The sequence below is a fragment of the Belonocnema kinseyi genome, chromosome 6 (assembly GCF_010883055.1).
Source record: "Belonocnema kinseyi isolate 2016_QV_RU_SX_M_011 chromosome 6, B_treatae_v1, whole genome shotgun sequence".
Lineage (NCBI taxonomy): Eukaryota > Metazoa > Arthropoda > Insecta > Hymenoptera > Cynipidae > Belonocnema > Belonocnema kinseyi.
The window spans coordinates 25,273,186-25,298,164 of record NC_046662.1 but is presented as its reverse complement, the minus strand read 5'-3'; the positions used below and the strand labels follow the sequence as shown (position 1 = coordinate 25,298,164).

Here is a 24,979-nt window from a genome sequence, read left to right as displayed (position 1 = left end):
AGGGAGCACAAGTTGGGGGTGGGGTGGACGACCCGTCACTTCAGGAGACTTTTCGTCACCCTGCGTTCCGGACTCATTACATCCCTGACAAGTCACCTTATGGAAGGGATTCTCTTTTACTCGCACCCTCTTCGCGTCCATTTCCGTTTTATCTTTAGACTCTCCGATCCTGAAACGCTTTACAATACAGCAGATCTTAATTAATGCGTTTCAGATAAACTAGCCGATATTCAATCAGATTCAACGGTGATTACATTTCTGTTGATTTTCATTGATAGCTAAGTTAAAAGGAATTCATGAGGAATAAGACTTCATCGAGTTGGGGTGAATATTAATTAACTGACGCTACTTCTCTTTAGGAAAATATTCCTTCATTCTTTGTTTCTGTATTAAATATGTTGGAATGGGAGATTTTATTTAACCCGTAGTAACCCTTGTCTTTCAAAAGTCATCGACCGAGGTCTACCAGGTCGTAGTTTTTCGCTCGATTAAATTCTTGTTGCGGAGTTTGCGGTGAGGTTTATTTTTAATGTATCTCTTTTACTTCAGCAGCTTCGACCCTTCAAGGAAAATGATTTTCGTCCTTGGGCTCTCTTCACGAATTAGTCGCCCCATTTTTTGTTGATCTTCCAAGTGATGGCTTTTTTTGCTTCAAGGGATCTCTAAAAAAATCGTGCCTTACGATACTATACTTAGTCTAACAGTTTCAGATTTTGAATGTCTTTAATGCTATAAAAGAGAAATAAGACTGAGCGGGAGAACCAAGTTAAAATATTCTGCCCCCTTTCTTTTATGGAGGGTTAGACTTGATTGGCAATCTTTATAATGCGAGGCTAATTCTTCACCACGTGGGAATTATCTGCAGAGGCTATTTCCGCGGTACGAAATCACTTAACTCGCAGAACGATCAAGCAACCCTAATGACAGCCTCGATTTTATGATCCGAGACGGAATTCTACGAAAGAGCTTCGAGGTCATTACGGCGGGGCCTCCAATTGAATTTTCGACGTTGAAGTACCTACCGAATTTCGGGAAACCTCTAAAGTCTTATAGCACGAATGACTTAGGGCAATCAATTGCTTTTATAAGGCCATCTTCTGTAATTTAAATTTTACTGCGAATTAGTATTGACTAAGTCTAATTTTAATTAGAAAACAATTTCAATCTTGAACTGGAATTGTCTTTACAATTAGAGACACTAAATAAGCTGTAAGGTATTATCTGAACATGGAGAAGAGTCTGAAATGAAACGTAACACATTGAGGGGTTCGAAACTTGAGGTTGGGTTAGTCGGCTGACCCGGATGACAATCGATTGACGGCTGACGAGACCTCCCTTCTTCTTTCCTCCACTCTTCCTTTTCATCACTCACCCCTGCCTTCGTGGACCTGCTTGCCCGGGGTTGTCGAAAATTACTCTCTAATCTAATTAACGCTATGCCGGAACGACTAAGCAAATTTTGTTCTTTGCTACCTAAAGTGCGTTCTTTTTATCGCTCATGAAGGGACAGTAAAGTCAACGAATTAACTTTTTATTTCTTTTTACAATACTTCCCATAAAGTTGACTAGAATGGTGGGATAGTAGTCTTTTAATGCCTTATCAGTTTTCGAGCGAGAAATTTTTCCAGAGAATAGTGACGTTTGAAATGATGGAACAATATAAGATTTATGTTGCTAATAGTTTTTAATTGGAATTTTAATGCTGTTGGTTTGGTTTAATACAGATTGTAAAAAGCACTTTCACGTTCTTGAAAACTATGTACTGAGAGAAGTTTGAAACCACCGGTTGAAAGGTGGTTGGGGGTGTTGAGCGCGGGAAGTACTTGTGACTAGCGAATGAGAAGACTTAAATGGGAAATGTGAAGCCAGAACTTTACAGATGCTGAAGTAAGCCAAAATGATTAACAAATTGGAGACATCATTCTCTTTCCCCTATTTCTCTCTTTCCCATTTTTTAAAGAATTCTTATTTTTCCTGTGTTTTTTAAGAAACTTCTTATTTTTCTTGTATTTCCTTAAATGCGAAAAAAAATAACCCAATAAGAAAATGCCACTATTTTTAGTTAAAAGTTCATTACTTTTAAGTGAAAAGTCTATTATGATATTTGTTGTCGAGAATTCATCTCTGTTGATTGAAAGTTCTACTATCAGTTTAGAATAGATTTACTCAATTAGACTGAAAATTTCATTAGTTTGTTAAAAATTCAACTAGTTGGTTGACATTCGATATATTTTGTTAAAAATTCAATTATTAGTTACAAATTTAAATATCAATTTGAAATTTTTTAGTTCAGAATTAACGTTCTAACTGGAAATTTAACTTTTCAATTTTCGTTTTATAATTAATCCTTTTTATGGAAAAATTCAAGTACTAAATTTTTTATTAAGTAATGAACTTTTTGTATTGAAAATTTAACTACTTTGTTTAAAGTCGAAGTATTTGGTTGAAAATGGATTTTATTGATAGAAGATTCAACTACTTTTTTTTAAATCTTTTTTTTGTTGAAAATTAATTTTTAAACTACAAATTTCAATATTTAATTTTGGATGAAAATAAATTTTTTTGCAAATTAATTAATTTAATTTTGGGTTAAAAATTTATTTTGTAACTAAAAATTTCACTATTCGAATTTAAAAAAAAAATTTTTACCTAAAGATTTAATTATTTCATTTTTGATTGGAAATTTTGTTTGGTTAAAAATACATATTTTCGGCTTGAAAATTCAACTGTTTTATTACGAATTTGTCTTTTTGGTTTGAAAATTCTATTCATTTGGTGGAAAAATCTTTTTGTAGCAAAATCGTCTTCTTAGCTTGAAAATTTAAGTCTTTTGTTGAAAATTAATCTATTTGTGTTAGAAATTCTATTATTTTGGTTGAAAATTAAACAATTTTATTAAAGATTATTTTGTTTGCTTAACATTTTTGAAATTAATTTTTTTACATGAAAATGTAACTGTTCCATTTTTGGTTAAAAATGTTATTTGGTTGAAAATTCATATTTTTGGATTGAAAATTCAACTGTTTTATTACAAATTTGTATTTTTATTTACAAATTCTATTATTTTGGCAGAAAATTTCAGGATTTGACTAACTTTTTCTTTGACAATTAAATTTTAAACTAAAAATCTCACTATTCCGATTTTTGATAGCAATTCATTTTGAACTGCAAATTAACTTATTCAAATTTTGGTTAAAAATAAATTTTTCAACTACAAATTGCACTATTTCAATTTGGTTTGAAAATTAATTTTTTCACATTTTTCGTTCAGAATTCATCTTTTTTCATAGAAAATGTAACTACTTGGTTGAAGGCACACCTTCCTAGATTTAAAATTAAACTATTTTGTTAAAAATTCAACTATTTTCTTGAAAATTTAATTGTTTCTTTGAAATTCAACAATTTCGTTAAAAAGTCGTCTCTTCGGTCCCAAATTTAAGAGTTTGGTTAAAAGTGAATCTTTGTAGATTGAAAATTCAACGATTGGGTTAAAATGTAATTTCTTTTCTGATTCAAGTATTTGATTCAAAGACCATCTTCAATGTGGTACTTATCTAATAATTTTATTTAAAATAACTAATTATTATTTCCGTCAATACTAATCCTATTTCCCTTATTTTGTGAACATTTTTTATATCTAGCCTGAAAACTTGTCCTTGTTCAGAATTAGAAATTGGTCAAAAAATATATGCATTCCGGAAGGAACATTTTATTTTGAGTTTTTTGGGAAAAAGTAGGGGTTGTAGGGAATGGTAGAGAACTAGAAATGCGAGAAAGATAGGATAGGACCAATTGGTCAAGAAAGATAGGATCGGACCAATTTATTCCAATTGGAATAAAAACATTATAGTTAAACATTTTAGATACTATATCAAACAGAATATTAAATCATGTAGCTGCAGTTCCGAACGTTCAAATGAACGAAATATTTCTCCCCATTTTAATTTTATCCATTAATATTGTTGCAACTGCATTTTAAAATATGCATTATAATTCTGTTTCAATAATAAGTGAATTCCAATATAAACAAACAAACATTTTAGCCCTTTTTATAGTTTACATAATTATCAGTAAAAAATTTCGTTCATGTGAACGTTCGGAACTTCAGCTACATTATTAAATCCTTTTTTTGAAAGCACATGCTGCCTACTTGTACTAGCCCCCCCCCCCCCCTGTCACGAGCAAGCAAGGCAAATTCGGAAGGGTAACGTTTTCCACGATGTTGTCATTCTTGGCGATGGACAAGTTGGGACATTGAGATGAAGTGACGTGGGTCGTGATATGTCATTCAAGTTGAAAGCGTCATTGCGCAGAGACTCCCAGTTCGGAGAGTCTTGCACATCGAGCAAACTTGGAAGCTTGGTGCTGGCTCGTCGAGATGACGACTCAGGTTCAGAGCCTGATATGCTCGTCACGTATTTGGTTCGTCCGCTTTCTGAGAAAGGTGACGGGGATACTCGGGAAACGGTAGGAGCTCCTGGGGGTGAGAATGGCGACTAGGGGAGCGAGTGTACGAGTGGAAGTGACGTTGACGGGCGTTTGTCACTGTCCTCCGCAAATAATATCTAGCGAGGTTCTTGTACGTTAGCTCTAGTCATAGCTCTCCTGACACCCTCGTTCCGAGATGAAAACTGTGGAAAGCTGAGACGTGTAGGTGTGACGACCACCTAACGCGCAAAAGGATCGTCCTTCCATTCACCATAATGTACCATCAGTCTTGGTTCATATATACGAACCTGCCAACCTAAATAGATTAACTGGAACTGGACGTTCAGTGGACATTAATCCTGTGACTCAAGTTTCTGCAGGAGCTGATCAATGCGCAGTATTCCGGACCCGTTTGCGATTCAAGGCAGTTATCAGGTTTCGTAAGATTCATCAAATTAAAGGTTTTCATATAGACTTTATAGACTAGTGTCGAATGACCCCTAGTTAATGAGGTTAAGTATTTTCTGTTATCTGAAGAGTTTACTTGATCAATAGTATTGATTTCTAATTTCAAGGATTGAGGAATGCTATCTACACTAATCGATGGTAACTACCTCTCATGGTAATACAGATTCCATTAAATTACTCGTATCATAAATGTAATATCTGGCTTGAAATAGTTTTTATTTCTGAGAAAGGATTCTTCTTTCGATCTCTTTAATAGCTTGATTGGAAAAGCAGCCGATAGGAAATCGAATGTTCTATGATTCGGTTCCCAGTAAAGCGAAATGTGTAGATATATTTTTTTATTTAATTCAAAAATTCGATGGTAACCACCTCTGATGATAACACAGATTCGCTTGAATTACGTGAGAAGCTTTTTAAAAACTCCAAGAATTTATTGAAATTTGTATCTTGAATTCAACTTGTTTCATGACGTGGGAAAGTGGCAGCAAACATTTGAAATTTACAGGACGTAATCTTCGAAATCTTATCTTTAATTTGAGTCAATAAAACTTAGAAACTCTTTAGAGTTCCCGAGTTTTGACTAAAAATGCCCAAGCGTCTACGTGGATTGAAACTCGACTTAGAAACGCTTGGACATTTTTAGTCATATCTTAAGTAATTTTAAAGATTTTCAAAGTTTTATTGATTTAAATTAAAAATGAGATCACAACGATTGAATTTTGTAAATTGTGGATTTTTGTTGCAACTTTTCTAGGTTACGGTAGAAGTTGTAATCAAGGTATAAAATTCGAGAAATCCTTGAATTTTCATTCTGAGATTTCTATAACCTGTTATGACGAAAAAATTAGAAGAGTTTATCAATTAAATTATTCAGACCCAAAATAAGGTTCTGAAGTCTGCTCAAATTTCTTTAAGGAAAATTTAAAATTGAAAAAAGTTCCTACAGGTTACAAAAAATTCATAATAGCAAAACTTTAAGCAAAAAGTTATATTGTGGTAATTTTTTTTTAAATAAGAATTTTCCAAGCTTTTATTTTCCCTGTGTAACTTCCGGACATTGATCGATCTATTTAAATTTTTCTTTTGACCTACTGTAGCAGAAAGTAATCAGGGTCGCAATTTTACCTAGAAATCTGAAAAATGTGAAGATGACCTGAAATGTTCTTAATCACAAAAAAAAAGAAGAGTATAAAAATATTTTTTTTGTTAGCTTATTGGTCATACTTGTAATTAAAGAAAGGAATAGTAGCAGGGTATTTACAATAAAATTATTTCTGTTGTATTAAATAATTTAAGAAATATTAAAAAAATTAATAATACCTGGAAAATTAAGGACGGAAAAACCTGAGATTTACTGGGTATTTAAAATTATCCGTCGCATCGCCACCCTGATAAATTACATTACCACAAAAATTTAATCCTCGTATTTGCTAATTTAATATTTTCGGGTTTGAAATTTAACTTTTTTATGAAAAATTGGTCTTTTTGGCAAAAACTTTCAATTGTTTTATTGAAAATTCGCCTTTTTGTCTTCAAAATTTAACAATTTTGGGTTAAAAATACAACTGTGTAGTTAAAAATCAATTTATTTGATTAGGCTTCAACTATTTTCTTGTAAATTCATCTTTTTCTGTGAATAAAATGGGTTTTTGTTTAAAATTAAAATCTTTTTTGTTAAAATATTAACTATTACATTTTTCGTTGAAAATATATTTGTTTGGTTGAAAAGTAAGCTGCTTGATCAAAAAACTTTTTTTTATTTGGATAAATAGGAATTTTTTATCGAAAGCCTCACTATTTTACTTTAAATTTGTTTCTCTTTTGGTTAAAAATAATTTTATTGCAACTAAACATGAAAATACTATTCCAGTTCAATATTCCATAATTTTAGCTGAAAATACATCCCATTGGTTAAACATTCATTTTTTGACTGAAAATTTAATTAATCAATTTTTTGTTGAATGATATTTTTTAGTTGAAAATTCGTCTTGTTTGTTTCAACGTTAAGATGAAACTTAATTTTTTCTACTCTACATTCTGTCTGGTTGAAAATAAATTTTTTGGTAAGGCTTATCTATTTTAGTGTGCAGAATTTCTGAAAATAAAACAAAGAATCTAAAGACCAAATTTGGGCAACCACAACAAAATTTTTCTATTGCAAATGTTTTTTTTATTGTGGTTTAATAATAGTAGAAATAGAGAAAACACAAAAAATGAATAAAAGAGAAGGAAGGTGATTTTGTTAGTTTCCTTCTTATTTTTCTTTCATCCTTTTTATTTTTGGCAAAAAAAAAAGAATTCTTTTCTTGGCTAGAAAATTTCTTTTTAGGTTGCAACAGGAACATTTTGTAGTAGTTGTCCAAGTTTGGTCATTAGATTCTTGGTTTTATTTTCAGGAATTCTGCACCTTAAATCGAATATTGGACGTTAAAAAGGATTTTCAATTTGATGTTAATCTCATTTAATGTTTTTTTTATTTCAAATATTTTGTTGTGAATTCATCTTTTTGTTTGAATTCAATGGGATTTTCTTAAAAACTAGAATCATTCTTTGGTAACTAGAAAATTAACACCTGGAAATCTGGAATTGACCAGGAATTAAAAATCTTCCCTTGAATCGCCATCCTGCGAAATATTATTACCACAAAAATGTTATCCTAGTATTTGACAATTGTCTCGATAAAAAAATGAAGCAACATTCAATTAGTTTCTTTCGACTTAATTATTTTTCCATATTAGACGTTTCCTTGATTTTCAGGTTTTAGAACTTGCTTAGATGTTGTACACGGAATGATAAGCTGTGATCTGAATCTGATTAGGGTTATTAATCTACTTGCAGACTGCATGATTTAAGAACGGAATTGAGAAATTCGAGAAAAAATCAGAAATCGCTGCAGTGTCATGTCGAGTGTAATAAAACACTGGGTGAGGTAGTAAATCAATAGCTAGGTGTGACGACTGTAATTGATGGTAACGAACCGCCGATGTTAATGCCGTTATGATAACTGTGAACCAGGAAAAGTTAATATTAATTAGTTACTTCTTTCGATTCTGATTAAATCGATTTTTATTCGCTTCAATTAAATGACCCATAATCGGAAAAACGTATCAACTAGCAACTAAAGTTAATTAATTATAATCTAATAATTATTTATAACTGGAAATATGAGTTTGCGTTCTTTCTCGAAGGATTATTTCTTCACAAGGAAATCTAGCCTCGGCAGTTTTTCGACAAGCGGATCGAATCCCATCGATAGCAAGCCGATAGGTTTCTCGAAGTCTGCGGTTAAATCGTGGCACGAATAACGTGAAATGTAGCAGAGCGAACGAATCGTCGAACTTGGTGGTGGGGGTGTTGGTTGCGGGTGGGACATTGGGGGGTGGGAGACGTAGGTAGTCATTATGTGGAGGGAGGTGACGTCACTGACGGTGACGGATGGCTACGCGTCAGGCAAGTATAAACCCCATGGTACCCAATAAATTATTGCAACTATAAATTACTTCTGTGCTCACGATATAATGCCACGGCTACTGCTATACGGGTACAGGGTGTGGGCACAAGGATGGCAGTCATGTGTGCAGGCACACGTGCGTGTATGTGCACGCAGAGGCTGACGCACAAGAATTTCCACAAGTGACGATGATGCTCGTCACGGTGCCGATGGTGATGTTTGCTGATGGTGCTTTTGTGCTTACGATAGAGGGGTGAACAAACAAAGGTGGTACGATTCCAGCTAACTAGTCTCGACACCTCATGCCATTGCACATATTCATACACACTTACCTGAGTAATCGTACAGGGTGGTAACTTGAACGGGAAAACGGTAAATACCTAAAGTTGACCAGGAAATGACTGGGAATTGAATTTAAAAAAGTCAGACTTTACTTCTGATCGTAGCAAAATTCAAGTTTTCATTATTTATATAATATTACTTGACCGGAAAACCGGGAAAGACCGGGACATGGACAGGAAATAACCGAGAATTGAATTAAAAAACCCGGAATTCAGTTCTGATTACAGCAACATTCAAGATTTCATTATTTATATAATAACATTTGACCGGAAAATCGGGAAAGACCGCGGCATGGCCGGGAAATGACCGGGAATTGAATTAAGAAACCCAGACTTTACTTCTGATCGTAGCAACATTCAATTCCTCATTATTTATATAATAATATTTGACCGGAAAACGGGGAAAGACCGGGACATGACCAGTAAATGACTGGGTATTAAATTAAAAAACCCGGAATTTACTTCTGATTGTAGCAGCATTTAAGTATTCATTATTTATATAATAATACTTTACCGGGAAATTAGTAAAATCCGGGACATGACCGGGAATTGAAGTAAGAAACCGGGACAATCTTTCTGATCGTACAAAAATTCAAGTTTTCATTACTTGTATACTAATACTTAGTCGGGAAAGACCGGTACATGACCGGGAAATTACCGGGAATTGAATTAAAAACCTCGGATTATACTTCTGATCGTAGAAACATTCAAGTTTTCATTATTTATATAATACTACTTGACCGGGAAACTAAAAAAGATCGGGAAATGACCAGGAATTGAATTTAAAAACCCGGAATTTACTTCTGATCGTAAGAACATTAAAATTTTCATTATTTATATAATACTACTTGACCGGAAAACCAAAATAGACCGGGAAATGAACAGGAATTAAATTTAAAAGCCCGGAATTCACTTCTGATCGTAACAACATTAAAGTTTTCATTATTTATATAATAATACTTAACCGGAAAACCAAAAAGCCGGGAAATGACCAGGAATTTAATTTAAAAACCCGGAATTCACTTCTGATCGTAACAACATTAAAGTTTTCATTATTTATATAATAATACTTAACCGGAAAACCAAAAAACCGGGAAATGACCAGGAATTGAATACTTGACCGGGAAACCAAAAAAGACCGGGAAATGACCAGGAATTGAATTTAAAAACCCGGAATTTACTTCTGATCGTAACAGCATTAAAGTTTTCATTATTTATATAATAATGCTTAACCGGGAAACCGGGAAAACCAGAAAATGATCAGGAATTGAATTAAAAAACCGGAAATTTACTTCTCATCGTAGCAAAACTCAAATTTTCATGCTCAATATAATAATTATCGTTTCTATTTTAGAATAGGGAGTTTCGGTAAATAAATATAATTTCCCTTGGGACAGGGAATTTTTGTCACACAACGGGAATATTTTTAAAGAACGAAAACTGGGATTTAGAATAAAGGAGTTTAAAAAATTCATTTTTCAAGTCCAAATTCGTCACAATTTAAAACTTCCGTCTTCTAAAGTTTAGAAAAAGAAATTACTTCAAACCGGTTTTAGAGTAGAAGTATCATATCATTTTGAAGAGGAAATATTTCTAAATAATAATATAAATTATGTTGACGTTTTTCGTTAGGAATGTACGTTTTCCTGGAAAGTTCGACTACTTGGGGTCAAAAGCTAAATTCTTTTGTTAAGGATTAATTTTATTTTTGGCAGATTTATCATTTTTATTGAAAAATTGAAAAATTACTTGAAAAATTCCCGTAATTTGTTGAAAAAATCGCCTTTGTGTGGTAGAAAATTATTTTATTCTTTGCAAATTAATCTCCTTGTTAAAAAATTCTTCTTTTTGGTTGAAAATTCGAGATTTGCTCGGTTAAAAAATCAACATCTTTTTTGAAAATTAATTTTTATTTCGTTAAAGATTCATCATCTTTAATAAAAATTCATTTCTTTGGTTGAAAAATGAGTTATTTGATAGAAAACTTGCTTTTTATTTTGATAAAAACGAATTTAAAAAAATGTATCTATATTTTTGAATATCCGATTTTTTTTTGTTAAGGATTTAATTTTTAACGGGAAATTCTGCTATTATATTTTTGGTTGAAATTTTATCATTTTTAGATGAAAATTGAAGTATTTGAACATTTATATTTTTATTTAAAAATTAAAATATTTTTCAAATATTCCTTTTGATTGAAAATTGATCTTTTTGGTAGGTATAAAATTCAACTATTACAGTTGAAAATTCATTATTGCAGTTGCAAATTTATCAATTTGTTTAAAAATTAATTGTTTTTTAAGTGAAAATTTAACCGTTCTACTTTGAGTTGAAAATTGACATTTTCTACTTTAAAATTTAACAATTTGGATGTAAATTTGTCTTTTCTAATTAAAAGTTCATTTAGTTCGTTGAAAGTTCACGTATTATGTTTCAAATAAATGAATTTTTGGTATAATATGGACTTTTTCATTAGAAAATAATATCTGGTTTAAAAATAAACTCTTTGTTTAAAAATTTATTTCTCTTTTAGTTGAAAATAATTTTTTTGTTAAACTTAACATGAAAATACTATTTCAGTTGTATATTCCATAATCTTTGGTGAAAATATATCTCATTTGTTAAAAATTCATTTTTTGATTGAAAACTTAATTATTCAATTTTTGGTTCAGAATTGATCTATTTCAGTAAAAGTTATAATTTTTTTTCTGAAGTTTAACTTTTTCAGTTGAAGATTCGTTGTTTTAATTTGAAACCATTTTTATTATTTCTTTGTTTTTTGAAAATTTAACTGTTAAAGTCAAGGATTCATCATTTCAGTTGAAAATTAATTACTTAAGAACAAAATTAATTTTTTCTATTTCATATTCTGTTAAGAATTGATTTTTTTCTAGTTCAAAATTCAACTATTTATTTGGAAATTTGTCTTCTTTGATCTAAATTTCAACTATTTCGTTAAGAATCATGTATTTTGTTAAAAATTTGTATTTTCTTTTAAAAAATTAATCTGTTTGTTTAAAAATTAATTTTATTGTTCAGGAAAGCATATTTTTGGTTTTGCTCTGTTGTGTTAAAGGGTGTATCGAAAGAACGTCACGATTTAAAATAAATGTTTCTGTTTCGCAATAAATATGAATATGCTACTTTTAGTTGACCGTGAAAATTCCAAAACTTTACCGGGAAAAACCTGATAATAATGACCGGGAATTTGAAATCGTGTGCTGATTCGGCAACCTGTGGTACAAAATCCAACTGTCTTTGCAATTTTTGTTTCAAAATTGCCTGAATGTAGCTGTTTCGGAATGCTCTGAAAATTGCTTAGTGGGCAGTGTAGGTGCGACACGCATTACCTAAATTTAACTTTTCCAAAGTGATGTAAAAAAAATATACTTTTTTCATATTCCTTATTACCTGGACATTTTTATTTCTGTCGGTGGAATAAACAGAAACTGAAACCACGATTTATGTCGACGCCATGTACCTACTTGCATGTGTCTGAAATTCTGGACACTCGTTTTCAGCGATGAGTTGTAAAAGTTTCGAAACGATGTACCTTGAAAAGTCCCGGAGCGCGTTCAAGAAAAGTTTCCCTTTTGAAGCATCCCTGCTCGGTTATAAACTATGATATGAAGCGGAGTGCAACATTGTGGTAAAGATGACTTCGTTAGGACCCTGCTCGTGCAGCTCTGGACAGTAATCGGCAGTTTTTCACATACGGGAATTTAAAATGCGTATTCAAATTAGGTACACTCATATAAGGATTTCAATAAAATAATGATTTGAGCACATTATTTAAGTAGTATCTGTCGACGTATTCCGGATTTTTGGATTCAAGTACTAGCTGAAAGTAATTAACCGCTGTATGCAAAAGTTTTGAGTGAGCTTGAAGATGGCCAGAGATTTATATAAATTTATAAGTAATCTGCATTTCTCAAATGTTTTGCTTATTTTGTATAAAATTAACTTGCTGCTTGAGGGTTGAATGTCAAAGAACGACTAAAAGGTGTATCCAACTGCTGCGTAATTATAATGATGCATTAGGAGGAAATTAATCGCATGCTTCGTTGAGATAATATAATTGCTGGTGTTGCTCTAAAGTGCTCATTCCCTACAGGTTCTGCGGCAGCGTATTATTATAGAAATTATGTGCATAAAGTCTAACATCAAAGTAGCAAAATAACTTTTTTTTTCCTAGGAAACATTAACAAATCTTAGTGTCTTGTTGTGTTCACACAAAAGCGATGATAAGAAACTTCCAAGTAGAAGTGCATAAATTGTCATAAGTTCCAGATACTTTGGAACCTCCCGACTACAAAAAGGGAGATTACAAGTGACAAAGTGCCGTGAGGGATCGTTTTTTGTTTTAAGAAAATAGGCAGAAATCGACCAAAAATTGTGTATTTTAAGCCGTATCTGAAATAACTTTCAAGGCTGGTCCACCCTATTCCTTATCTCGAAGTGCTCACACCGTCCGAACATTCACTGCTGATTATGAAAAAAGTAGGCAATAAATCGCTCGACCAAGGCTGTAGGGCAGACTCGCATTACTTTATCGACTTCTTCGGTACTCGAGAATTTGTTGAGAACTTCTTGACCAAATCAATCAACTCAACTATTATTCCACAGCTTTGAAATAGTATCATTTTAAGCAAATTGTTCCAATCTGTAAATATGTGTTCATGAACTGGAGGCAAGTGCTCTCCGGATTGAATTGAGCGTGGGCGTGAAACATGAGTGCCATGAAGATGAGAACCTCTGGATAACATAATCCCGATACGTAATAAATATCGTATACACCGGATCGCCGGTTCAGTATTGGTGCGTCTGTCTCTTATCCCAGTTCGATGCCTTGGATCAGAGGGGCGAAAGGGGGCAGGTTGATGGGTTCGCGAGGGGAAAGTGAGGCGAGGGGAGGATATTATGGGCGAGCGAGTGAGTTATACGCCTTGCCGCATGTGTGTCGCATAAATCTGTTCCAACCTCGGGTCTCAGCCCCCTTACGACTCTGCTGGAACTTCGCTCCGAGCAACTGTGGACTGACTGACTGACTGCCACCTTCTCCTTTGCTTATCCCTCTCCCCCCTCGCTCACTCTTTGCCCCTCACGAACTTCTATAGTCCCTTTTGCGCTCCTTCCTCTCGCCAAGAATCTCTTGAGTGGAGACCTTATCAGATCGACACGTTGTTCCATGGCGCGAATTCAACCGTCTTTCATTACTATGCGCTCTGTTCGCACCTAAAGGCCTTTCTTCTTGGGATCTGATGTTAGTGCAGGAACAAACACGACGGCTTTCCTAGATTGGGTTTAATGTCTTTGAAATTGCTGCTGTAATGTGATGAAAATTCGACACTTGTACTTATGTAGATGTTTGATTGATTTGGATTTCTTTGACTTCGAGAAGTAATTTTTTCCTGTAAAGAAAACATACGCCTTCTTTAATTGTGTCAATCCTGTCACTTGGGATGAGCTCTGAGGTATGGAAGTGTGAACTACGTGGCTATTTTTAGATGATCTTCTACCGTGGGAGTAGAACTCTACTCAGAGAACACTAGAGTTAGAGAACTACTCTAGTGCTCAAGAGTACGTAGAGCACCAGGTTGCAATGCTGGAACGTGCTTACCTAGAAGCGATCTTACTTCCATAGAAATGAAAAAAATTTTCTGAAAATGTGATGAATTCTTTTAGGTCATAATCATACCAATAGAACTTAGAAGAAAAATGATCTCTATAGTTAGATCTTTTCAATTAATTGATACACGAATTTATTTCTAACTTTAAATTTGACGATTGATTCAAGATCGTTTGTTCGACAAAGTAAATCGATGCGAGAACACCTGCTTTAAACGTTATTTTGTTCAGAATCAGGGGTCCGGAACCTACCGGAACGAAACGATAAAAAGAGTGATGTAGCTATTCTATTGTGTCTTTCTTTTCTGATTTATAGAGTTCGTTCTCATTTCAACGAATTCAGGATTCGTGTCCGGAAGTAATATTCTTTTTTCGGTGCTCATACCTGATTCTTTTATCCCAAAATCCCTTGGATTGGCACATAAAAATCTCATATTACGATTTCCTTCCTTACAACTAAAGTTCATGTTATTTTATACTCTAGTTTGCATTTTCTTCTATATCTTTGATATCTAAGTTAAGATATCAAGTACAAATAATATTACTCGATATCTTAACGTTGATATCAAAGATCGGTCCTTACTTTGGACCCTTTAACCACACATAACTTTTTAACCTACATTTAGACCCATTGCTCAGAGACTAAGAGGACATTTGCTTAAATACAGTAAATCTCGTGTCTCTTGGAGACAAAGCAAAGTTACGAGGCTGTTTTTCGAGTATATAAAGGACGACTATAAGGAGGAATTATAGTCTGAAAGCAAGCAGGGCTGCTAGATTGAGGAGCAGTTCATAGTGTTCTTGGTCGTGGGTAGTTGCGACGAGGGGAAGATGCGGGTAGCATGAGGAAGACCGAAAGGTGCACCTGTCTTTCTGTACATCAACCGTCCGTCATCCGGACGACAAGACGGCTCATGATATTTTTCTCCCTCTTCTCTTTCCTCCTCACTCTGCCCCTCGAACTCTGCTACACTCATGTATCCCGCGAGGCATCACGCTTATTTATGCTGACACAATATTTATTAGAACGGATCGGTGCGTCGGCTCATTCGCACGGCTCGCCATCCTATTTCGAGCATCTCCCTTTTTCTCCTTCACTCTTGCTTTTGCTCTTTCTTCATCGTGCTAGCTCTCTCCTCTTTTAACACTTGCCATCCTCTCATCGGGATTAAGATACAACACTGCTTCGGCCACGCTTTTGACTCCAGAGAAGGTTCTTGTCTACAAGACTCATTGTCAGCACGGAATTAGTGTCTATTTGGACAAAGTGTAATCATTAATTCGTACACTGGTACATTGTGCTACTGGGTTTATAGATGCGAGATTGGTGGTCGTGTTTAATGTTTATGTTACTCTTGTAATCACGTCTTCGATGTTTTCTTTTTAACAAGTTGCCTCAAATATATCTGCAACTTTTTTTTTCATCTCATTTCATTTTGGCAACTGCTGGTGATGATTACCATATTTTTCTTCAGATCCCAGCTTCGGGATTTATAATCACAGATGATTTAAATTGATCTTGAGAGAAGGATGGTCTTTCGTAAGAAGCAAAGTGCCACTCTCTTGAAATCAAAAACAGTGGCTTCGCAGTAAATCAAATCCAAAAATATATAGCGAGATCTCTATTGCGTTTGTATTATTTTGAAAGCCATGATGAAACGTAAGATTTCGGCAAACACGAACGTCTTAACGCGCTTCTTTATCATCGCTATTACTCTGTCCTGTTTACAGACGTAGATCGTTTGTAATCCAATGTTTACAGCAAGTTCAAAGGCGCAATGCACATGCGTCGCAAAGTGAACATAATTAGGACAGTTCTTTCACATAATTTTACCAACAGTTATCCTTATTTTTCAAGAAAAAAAAACTGACACTGAGCCCCCTTTGAACATGTTTTCTCAAGTTAGAAGTTGATTATTACAATTTGCTTCCTAGGGGATTCAAGTGCTTGAAACCTCATTCAATTTGATTCACCTTTCGTCCGATTCAATTGGATATCTAGCGATACATTCATATCTGGAACGGAAATCAGGTTAGGGCGTACTTGAAGTAGACCGAGAATTTCACGACCCCTTTGAAAATTATCGTGTCGGTAAGCCCGAGCAAATGATAAGAGAGCAGATCGACACCAGCTGCTTCGTATTTGTTGCTGTCCCGCAAATAGCATGCTCTATAGATTTTCTTCCTCACTCTCACTCCTTCTACACAGTTCCGTCAGTCTCTCCATTCTTCCGTCACTGTCTCTTTTCAGGACGCGAGAGACGTTACTTCGCTAACAATTATTGTAGTCACGGCACTAGCAGTCGGTAACAGAAACGACACGTCGAAAGACAGCGTGACGGAAAGTGTGAGAAGTGAAGCCGGAGTGCTGGGTGTCCAAAAGAGCGAGAGAGAAAGAAGGATGAGGGTGGGAAAAGAGCGGAGGAAATAAAGAGAGATAGAGAAATAGAGAAATAAAAAGAGAATGACGAATATCGTGATGAAGGCGTCCTCCTGTCATCTCCTTTCTTTCTCTATCACTAGACAACCATCTCTATTCTTCACGACGACATCCGCACTTTCTCGGCTTCTCTTCCTCTCGTGTCCGGTTTAGACCTCGCGTCCTGACAGACGCGAATGTCACTTATAGCGAATCGAAGGAAGAAAAGAATTGTGTCCGAGCTGAGACTCTCGGCTTCATTTAATCGAGAAAGACGCTTCTTGTCGTAGACATAAATTGGATTCGATTCCAATCGCCTCATCGTCAAATTTCAACTCATTGAAAAAACTTCAAGTGTAATAAAAGAAGGAAAAACAAACATCACAAATAATAAGTTGCAAGTATTTGCAAATAATTGTACAACTTAAAATGCAAATTAAAATTTCTGAAAAAATTAAGCTACTCAAAACATCATGAACCATTTTAAACACTACAGTATATTTGTAATAATTTTGAATTCTGTTTTGTGAGTGAAATCTAATTGCTACTTGCGGTTCGTATATCTCGAGTGAAAACAAATTCGCAAAATCCTGCGTTCCTGAAGCTTGTTCCGCATCGATCATCTCCGTCGCCTGTTGCACGCGCAGCGTGGACGGACATTCCGACATACGGACATAAGTACACACGTCTATCCATCATCCACTCGTCGTGACTATACTCTCACATCAGACTCGTTGTGTCGCTCCGGGTGCTATATGTATTAATAAAATGAGTGCGTCAGTCAGTCCAGCGATTAGATCATTTGCTCTTTCCTTTTTCTCTTCCTGTTCCGCATTCTGCTAAAACATCGTAAATAAAAAAGGATCTATCTATTATATTGGATTCTACTAATGGTCAGTTTATTGCATCTCTCAAGGTTATTCTGTGATAAAAAAAAACAATACTTTATAGTCTCTTATTTTTTCCTTGTGAACAAGTTTTCTCCACGTTGAAATAAAGGTCGGATTTTATGAGACCTGTCTCTTTAAGTACATCACAAGTCGTATGAAATCTCCCGTCTAGTAATTTTGTTTTCCCCCGGGAAAATCGTTTCATTTCATAAACGACAAAACTGGAGGCAGAAATAATGTTCTCCACGTATGCCCCGTATCTCGGAATAAGAAAATTTCGAGGCAAGTCGAATCAGGGAAAGTTATGGCACTCGCAGTGCGCCTGAAACTTCTGCGACGCTATTTCTTAGGGACTGGCTTAGTTTCTCCGACAGGTTCTGTCCATCACTCACCGTCTTTCCGACGTGTCTGCTTCGCTTTAAATTTCAACCTGTTTTTTACTCTTCCCTCTTCATCAATTTCTGTCTCTCATCAGTAATTATTCGTAAATTTTTATAGAAACCATTTTTAACCATTTTTCAAAAATATAACATAAAGTTTGCAATTCTATTCACGCAGAATAAAATTGCTTTCATTTACAAGTCTGATCTTAAATATCACGACTTCTTATATTGACGGGACTTTAAAAAGATTGTTCTGAAATATCACGGATGATGGAAAATTGCGATACATCATAAATATGTGAAGCAATCGTGTGACGCATTTGCAGTCAGTTTCCGTAAAACAGCGGAGAAAATGTACTTTGAACTTACAGAAACACCTTCCGTGTTCGAGATCGATGAATTTTCTATCCTGGAATAACAGCCCGATTGATATTCCGTCGTTCTCTTCTTCAAGGGCGTATTTTCAATCGTGGGTTTGGTAACGTTTGTCGTTCGCTGATTCGCATCGGGCAAAAAACATAACCTGAACGATTTTCTAGGAACTCTTGAGATATCGATAAGAAGGAAAGATGTCTTATGCTCTGCTGTCGAAAGACGACGGATTCTGATCGCTTCATTGGGTAGAATTAGACGAATGGATGAGGAGATTCGGCTAGTTGATGGAGTGAGTGTTGACTTAGGATAACAGTCGCCTCATCGGTCAATCAGTCAGGTAGAATACGGTAGGTAGGTGCTCCGTCTTCAGGGCTCGCCTGTCGTCTCGTCCTGTTCGTTTACCCTCTGAAGGATTGCTAAGTGAGTCACGAATCTGGCTGGCTGACACTCGACGGCCCCGGGATGTCAAAGAAGAAAAAGTCAAATCTGAATGAGGAGTGGGCTCGCTACGAAACCCGATGATTGTGGCCCTTTTATCAACTCATGCGTATATCAATCATCCCAACCACAAGATATGATGTTTTACCTGTCACTGCGACACGTGGTTAATTTTAGAGCTTGCTTAAGATTCTCTGAATTTTGATACTCAGGATTTTCAATATTACTCTCCATCAACCTTTTACATGCTTGACGAATACCTCTGAACTTATCCTTCTTTTATGTCAACCTCACGTTCTTTAGGTATTGTTTACCCAGGCCCAAACCAGGTGTTTGACAAGTAAGTAAAAGATTGTGGGAAACATTGCTTCTGTTTATCTTTCGCTGACATATTTGCAGTTTCAATTTCTGGAAGGAATTCATATAATCCTTGTAATATTAAAATTTGCGAAACAATTTGTTTCTTATCGGATTTTTTTTTATTTTCTTCTAAAAATTCTACTTCCTATTGTTTTCTCGGTTGTAATATTCGCGTACTCTCAGGAAGAATAAAGCTTAAAGCATTCAGTTTGAGGCTAGGTCTGTCTCAACAAGGATTCAAGTCCTGACCAAGGGTGGGGAGCAGGGAGGGCACGGATTCACCCGTCAGTCACTCCCTGGCAGCCAGAGAATCACAATGCAAGTTCTCTCTTCCTCTGCTGTTCTCCGTCCTTCGGTCCGCCTATCCGTCCGTCCGTATGTCCATCTGTCCGTCTCCTCGTCTACCTCCTGTCACTCTCCTCACCCAGCGTCCTGACAGTTCTCGCATTAGGAATTCATCTCGTATCTCTCGTCCTCCTCCACTAACTTTTACTTCCCATTTTACACCGACAATCACCTTATTTTGTTCCTCTACCATTTCTCTTATAAGCTACACAAATTTTGAATACATGATTTCCGATATTCGCCTTCGTGATGACATTGAAAGAAGTAAATTGATAAAAAAGGTACAATTTGTATCCTGCGAAGAATAGAATATCTATCTTGTACGTAACCATCCTTCTCGATCAATATCTCACAGGGATTTTCGAATATAGTGACATTGGAAATAGTCTTTGCCTCTAAAAGCAAGAGTAGTAATATACCGAGAGTCGTAAGATACCCAGAGTATCAAGTGCACGAGGTTACTCTAGGGTAGATGTACTTACATTTCCGATACGCATGTAACATGTATGCAAGTCTATCCAGAGCTCGTGCCTCCCCCCCCCCCTCAATAAAAAAAGAATACTAAAAGCAAGACTGAAAATAAGGAAAAAAGGAGTTTCTCAGAGGATCGTTACATGTTAGAAAGAAGAACAGAGGAACCGATAAGGCTAATTATTGTTGTGCACTGCGCGTGTAGTAAGTGGGTAAGAGGGTATGTATAAGGAACCAAAGGTAAAGTACCTGTACCTACATACCTACTAATATATCGTGTTCGGTCCCTACGTGCAAACCCGAGTGAGTCGAGGACAGGAGCAGATATCGCGCACCAGCATCTTCTCGAGTGTCAGGACTCGGCTCTTTGCCCGGTACACCACGGTCCCTCGTATCGTATCTTCCCCTCACGAGGAGCCAACCCCTCCTGTACCTCGTTAGCGGTCTGCCAATGAAGGCACGATTTTGGTCGTGCTATGATATTTGCATCACGGAGGTTGTTCGTCAGTCTCCGAATTGACCTGATCACACAACAAAGCTCGTTTCACATGGCCCCGGTTTTATAATCCCAACAATATTCTTACTTGTTCTTTGGATCCAATGCTATTAAAACTCCATCCTTTTCTAATAGTGTCTTTGGCTGAGGTTACACCTAGCAACACCTTGTTCTCTTATCCACGTCCTAATGAACCTAGTCTATCAATTAGATGATAGTAGGTTGTATCTTATTTTTCTGTTTTATAATAAGCTCGGGTGGAGCCGTGTGATCCAAGTCCGGATGGCCTCGGAACGCATCCCTGGAGTCGTGTATTAGCAGCCTCTTTCTCCGTTCTTGGACTCCATCCGTCCTTCTTCTCGACGTTCCTCCCTTCGCTCGTAGGTTGGAGAGTTTCATCGCCATCGTTCCTCGGTTTTCTCGTCCGGTCAGGAGACAATGGACAATGGGGACATAAATCTGCGTAATTAGTTGCCGATGCTCTCGCGGATCAATGTGCGATCTCCTTTCTCTCCCTCTTCGACTGCTTCGACCGGGAACAAACGATCGTTTGGTTGGTCAGTTGGCAAGGTAGGACGGTGCTGGTTGTCCCCACCCGGGGGAGTCTTGTCCGCCCTTCTGTCCCGGATGAAGTAGGTACAAGCTACCAGCGAAGGACGACACTCCCTTCCTTCCTGGAGGAGGACGCACCCGGAGCAAGATGGCGTTATGCGTGCACCTACATCGGTTTTCTCCATCCGGGAGGAGTTTTTTTCAGGCACTAAGTTCATACCTTTATTCCATCCTCTTCACCTATTTGCATCACACACCTGCCCCACCACCATCTTGCATGCCCTTAACGTTCTCGCTGTAAATCACCGAGAACAAGAGTCCGGAATTGGGAGTCGAGGATCAAGATGACGGACATCCAAGTCTATAAATTTGCAGGTGCTTCGGTCAATCTGATTCACGTGGGTGTGATCAAAGTTCCCTGGAAATCTTGGAATCCAATGGAAGGGTCCTAAATTATTCCTTAGAGGGATTTATGAAGGGGTCGTTATTCACTTGATCCTTCTGAAAGTCTGGTTTTGAATTACTTATTCATTAGGGTATTTCCTTAAGATGAACTCCAAAGATCAAACTGGCTGGAACACCTCATCAAAGTGTCAACCCTTTTCAGCTCCACAACTCCAATTCCCGATTCCCTGATTGCAACGAAAGTGGAAATGATTTGATTAAAACTCATAGTTTCATTGATGGAACAGAACGACTTGTCTCACAATGCTTTGGCGTCTTCCTAGAAGATACATCCGACGGCTGGGTAGATGTCATCGTCGAAGCAACGGCTGATAAATGAACCGATAGCACCATTGTTATTCGCCATCTGCACCTTTATATCGTCTCTATGAATTTTCATCACCGACCGCATCTGCCGTCATTTCCGTGACTCTGAAATCTCTTTCTTTCTTCCTGACTTGAGTCCAAGTGGAATTATACCTCTCGTCTAAGAGAGAGCGAGAGAGAGAGCACTCAGGTTTTAAAACTATTTCATTCTCTGATGCATCTTAAATGAATAATTACTCCTTAATATTATTAATTATTAATTATTAATTATGATTAATATTATTACCTTGACTTGCTTGCGATGCTAACGAATTACATTAATTTCTTGCTGATTATATTGTTGATTTTCTAATTTGCGAAAAACCTTTTGTTTGGTACAGATGATAATTATGTTTTTTTTTGTGTTTTAGGGGAGGACGGCGTCGAAAGTTCGGGTCCAGGTACAGACCTCCAAGGCGAGGAAGGTGACTGCGTGGATGAGGATGGACGGATCAGTCCAAGCGAGAGGGTTGGCGTTCCAGCAGCCAAAGAGGATGAAAATGGGGAACTCAGCGACGAGGATGATGACGAAGGAACTTCTCCACCGACCCCACCGCCTTCTATTACGGCGCGATTGAACCCTGCCGCCGTAAGGGATACGGGTCCTCCAGATAGGTAAATATTTTATCACACACAAAAACGATAGCCCAGTTTACAAGTTTAATTTGATATCAGCTTTGCAAGATGACTCATGAACAAACTCATATATCAACATTTTATATCACCCCTCTGATGTTTATTGCACGTTAATTCACTGCATGTAAACAACCTGGCAAGTCACTCATACGATTAAGATAAGAACTAAAAATTAGCTAAGCTAGTTTATCCATTTCCTGATTGTTAGGAGTGCTTCGATAATACCGAATTGTCAAGTGCAAATTATTTTTTTTTAAGTGTCAACAGCTTTTCAACTAAAACGAAATCTTAAAGGTTTCGGCCCAGGCGAATTTTATAATTTGAAAAAAATCCACGAAGTTACAAGGATTACAATTTGGAGATGTATTAAAAAAAAAATTCCTTTTTTTTAATTTTATACTTTTCGATCTGGTGTTGATAGTCCAATTTTATTCGGATCCTGACTTGTTTTACAGTCTTTTTTTAAAATCCTTAAGAAAAAAAAATGTGAACTTAATAATTTTTTTTGACCACGCGAATGTTTTTCGAAAAATTAAATATTCACATTTTTCTTCAAACGACAGATTCAACAAAATACTAAAAAATGGGCTCATTTGAATAAATTTCTATAAAAAATGCCTGTTGCTCTTTTTTGACACTTGCATCGTTTATGAGAAAAATTGGAAAATTGTATTTTGACGAATAAAAGTTCTCTGAGCCACAAAAATGATTTAAGACACAAATTTAATAAAAAATAGGAAAAAATATACGTGTTGGTTTTTATTTGTAAAAATCAATTTTTAGTTTTCAAATCAAATTATTGCCACACGGAAAAAATTATGGATTGAATAATGTCGCGGCTCAAGTAAAATTTGGCATCCTTTAGAACTTAGGCTCTAAAGGAACTCGTTTTGAGAGTTCCTTTTTAGTTTGTTCATATCCGAAATATGGCCATTGTTGATTTGAAATCAACAAATAATATGAATAATCATACAGATAAATATTATAAAACTTTTTTTATTTCAAAAAAATTAAATTGAATAATAGAACTACCTAACTTCTTCAAGAAATTTAATTTCATGTGACTATCTTTCTTTCAAGAATGAATGTCAATAATCATAGTTTCTTTATTAAATTTTTCCCATTGCAATATTACTTTATCCGAATTATAAAGTAAAATATTTAAAATGTTGTGGCTTTAAAATACCGTTAAATGTTTAAAATTATTTAAAATGTTTAGAAATATTTTTTAAATTCTTTGAATTTTTTTGATATCCCTCTAAATTTTTGAAATCTCTTTAAAATTCATCGGAATCATTAAAAATAGCACAAAATCTTTGAAATCCTTTGAAATCGTTCAATTTTTTTAAATCTATTTAAAAATCCTTGAAGTCTTAAAATAACCTCAACTATTTTAAATTCTTTGAAATCTTTGATATCCCTTAAAATCTTTTTATCCTCTTTAAAATTCCCCGGTGTCTTTAAAAATACTATAAAGGTTTTGTAATCCTTGAAAATTCCTTAAATTTGAAATCGATTAAAAAATCTTGGAGTTTTGAGATACACTTAAATATTTATAATTCTTTAACCCTTAAACGGCCAAAACGCCAGTACCGGGACACCGCTTTTCAACGGCCAATAACTAAGACTATTCGACACTAGAAAAAATTGAGACACATATACTTTTATTGCTTAAGATCTCCTCTTTCCGACGGTACCAATGAAATTCCTCAAAAAATTTATTTATTATCCCAAAATGCAGTTTAAACAAAAAAAACGTGATTTTTCGTGCCTATTTTTTTGTGAATCATTTTCCAAAGCTTTTAGAGTCTGTAATTAACCTGGAATCTCACTAACCGGTGGAATAAATGTCTAAACTTTAAGTATCCATGGTTCAAAGATCGATTTTTCGTTTTAGTATTTTCAAAATGGCGTTTTAATGGCAAAATTTTTGTGAAAATATTCATGAATTTTTTTACAATAAACGATGCGCTTTTCGGAAAAATCATCAAGAATAAAAAGTTCTTGTAATCAACCAAGGAATACGCCTGAATTTTTTCGTAGCGATTTGAGCAAAATTTTGGATTTTGCATATGAACAATTTTTGCAAAATTCAAAATTTTGCTCAAAACGCTCCGGAAAAATTCAGGCGTATTCCTCGGCTGATTACAAGAACTTTTTATTCTTCTTTTTATTCCATAGAACTACTAGATTTTGCATTGATTGCAATATGTATTGCTGCTTACATTGTTTCTCAAAATTACATTCTGAAACAGCAGGATCAAAATGATTTCAATGGATTGAAATCTGAAATGAAAAAAATTCTCTATAAAAAAAATAAAAAAATGAAAAAAAATATATAAAACCCCTTAAAAAAAAAGAGAGACTATCGATATTCGTCGACCTTCACATTGGTGATAGTTGGGCAACGTAAACTTTGTTTGCGGCAGACGGACGATAGATATTCGTGAATCATTTTACTCTTACACGATGCTTAGAACTATGAAAA

The 24,979-nt window shown here is 35.3% G+C and overlaps 1 protein-coding gene across 1 annotated transcript in view; it reads left to right on the top strand.

Annotated features, from left to right (window-relative positions):
• Positions 1-24,979, top strand: part of LOC117175247 (protein tiptop) — a 127,869-nt gene that overhangs the window by 93,376 nt on the left and 9,514 nt on the right. Inside the window, exon 3 of the mRNA XM_033364934.1 lies at positions 22,227-22,470. Coding sequence (XP_033220825.1) covers positions 22,227-22,470 — 244 coding nt within the window. The remainder of the gene's footprint in view (positions 1-22,226; positions 22,471-24,979) is intronic.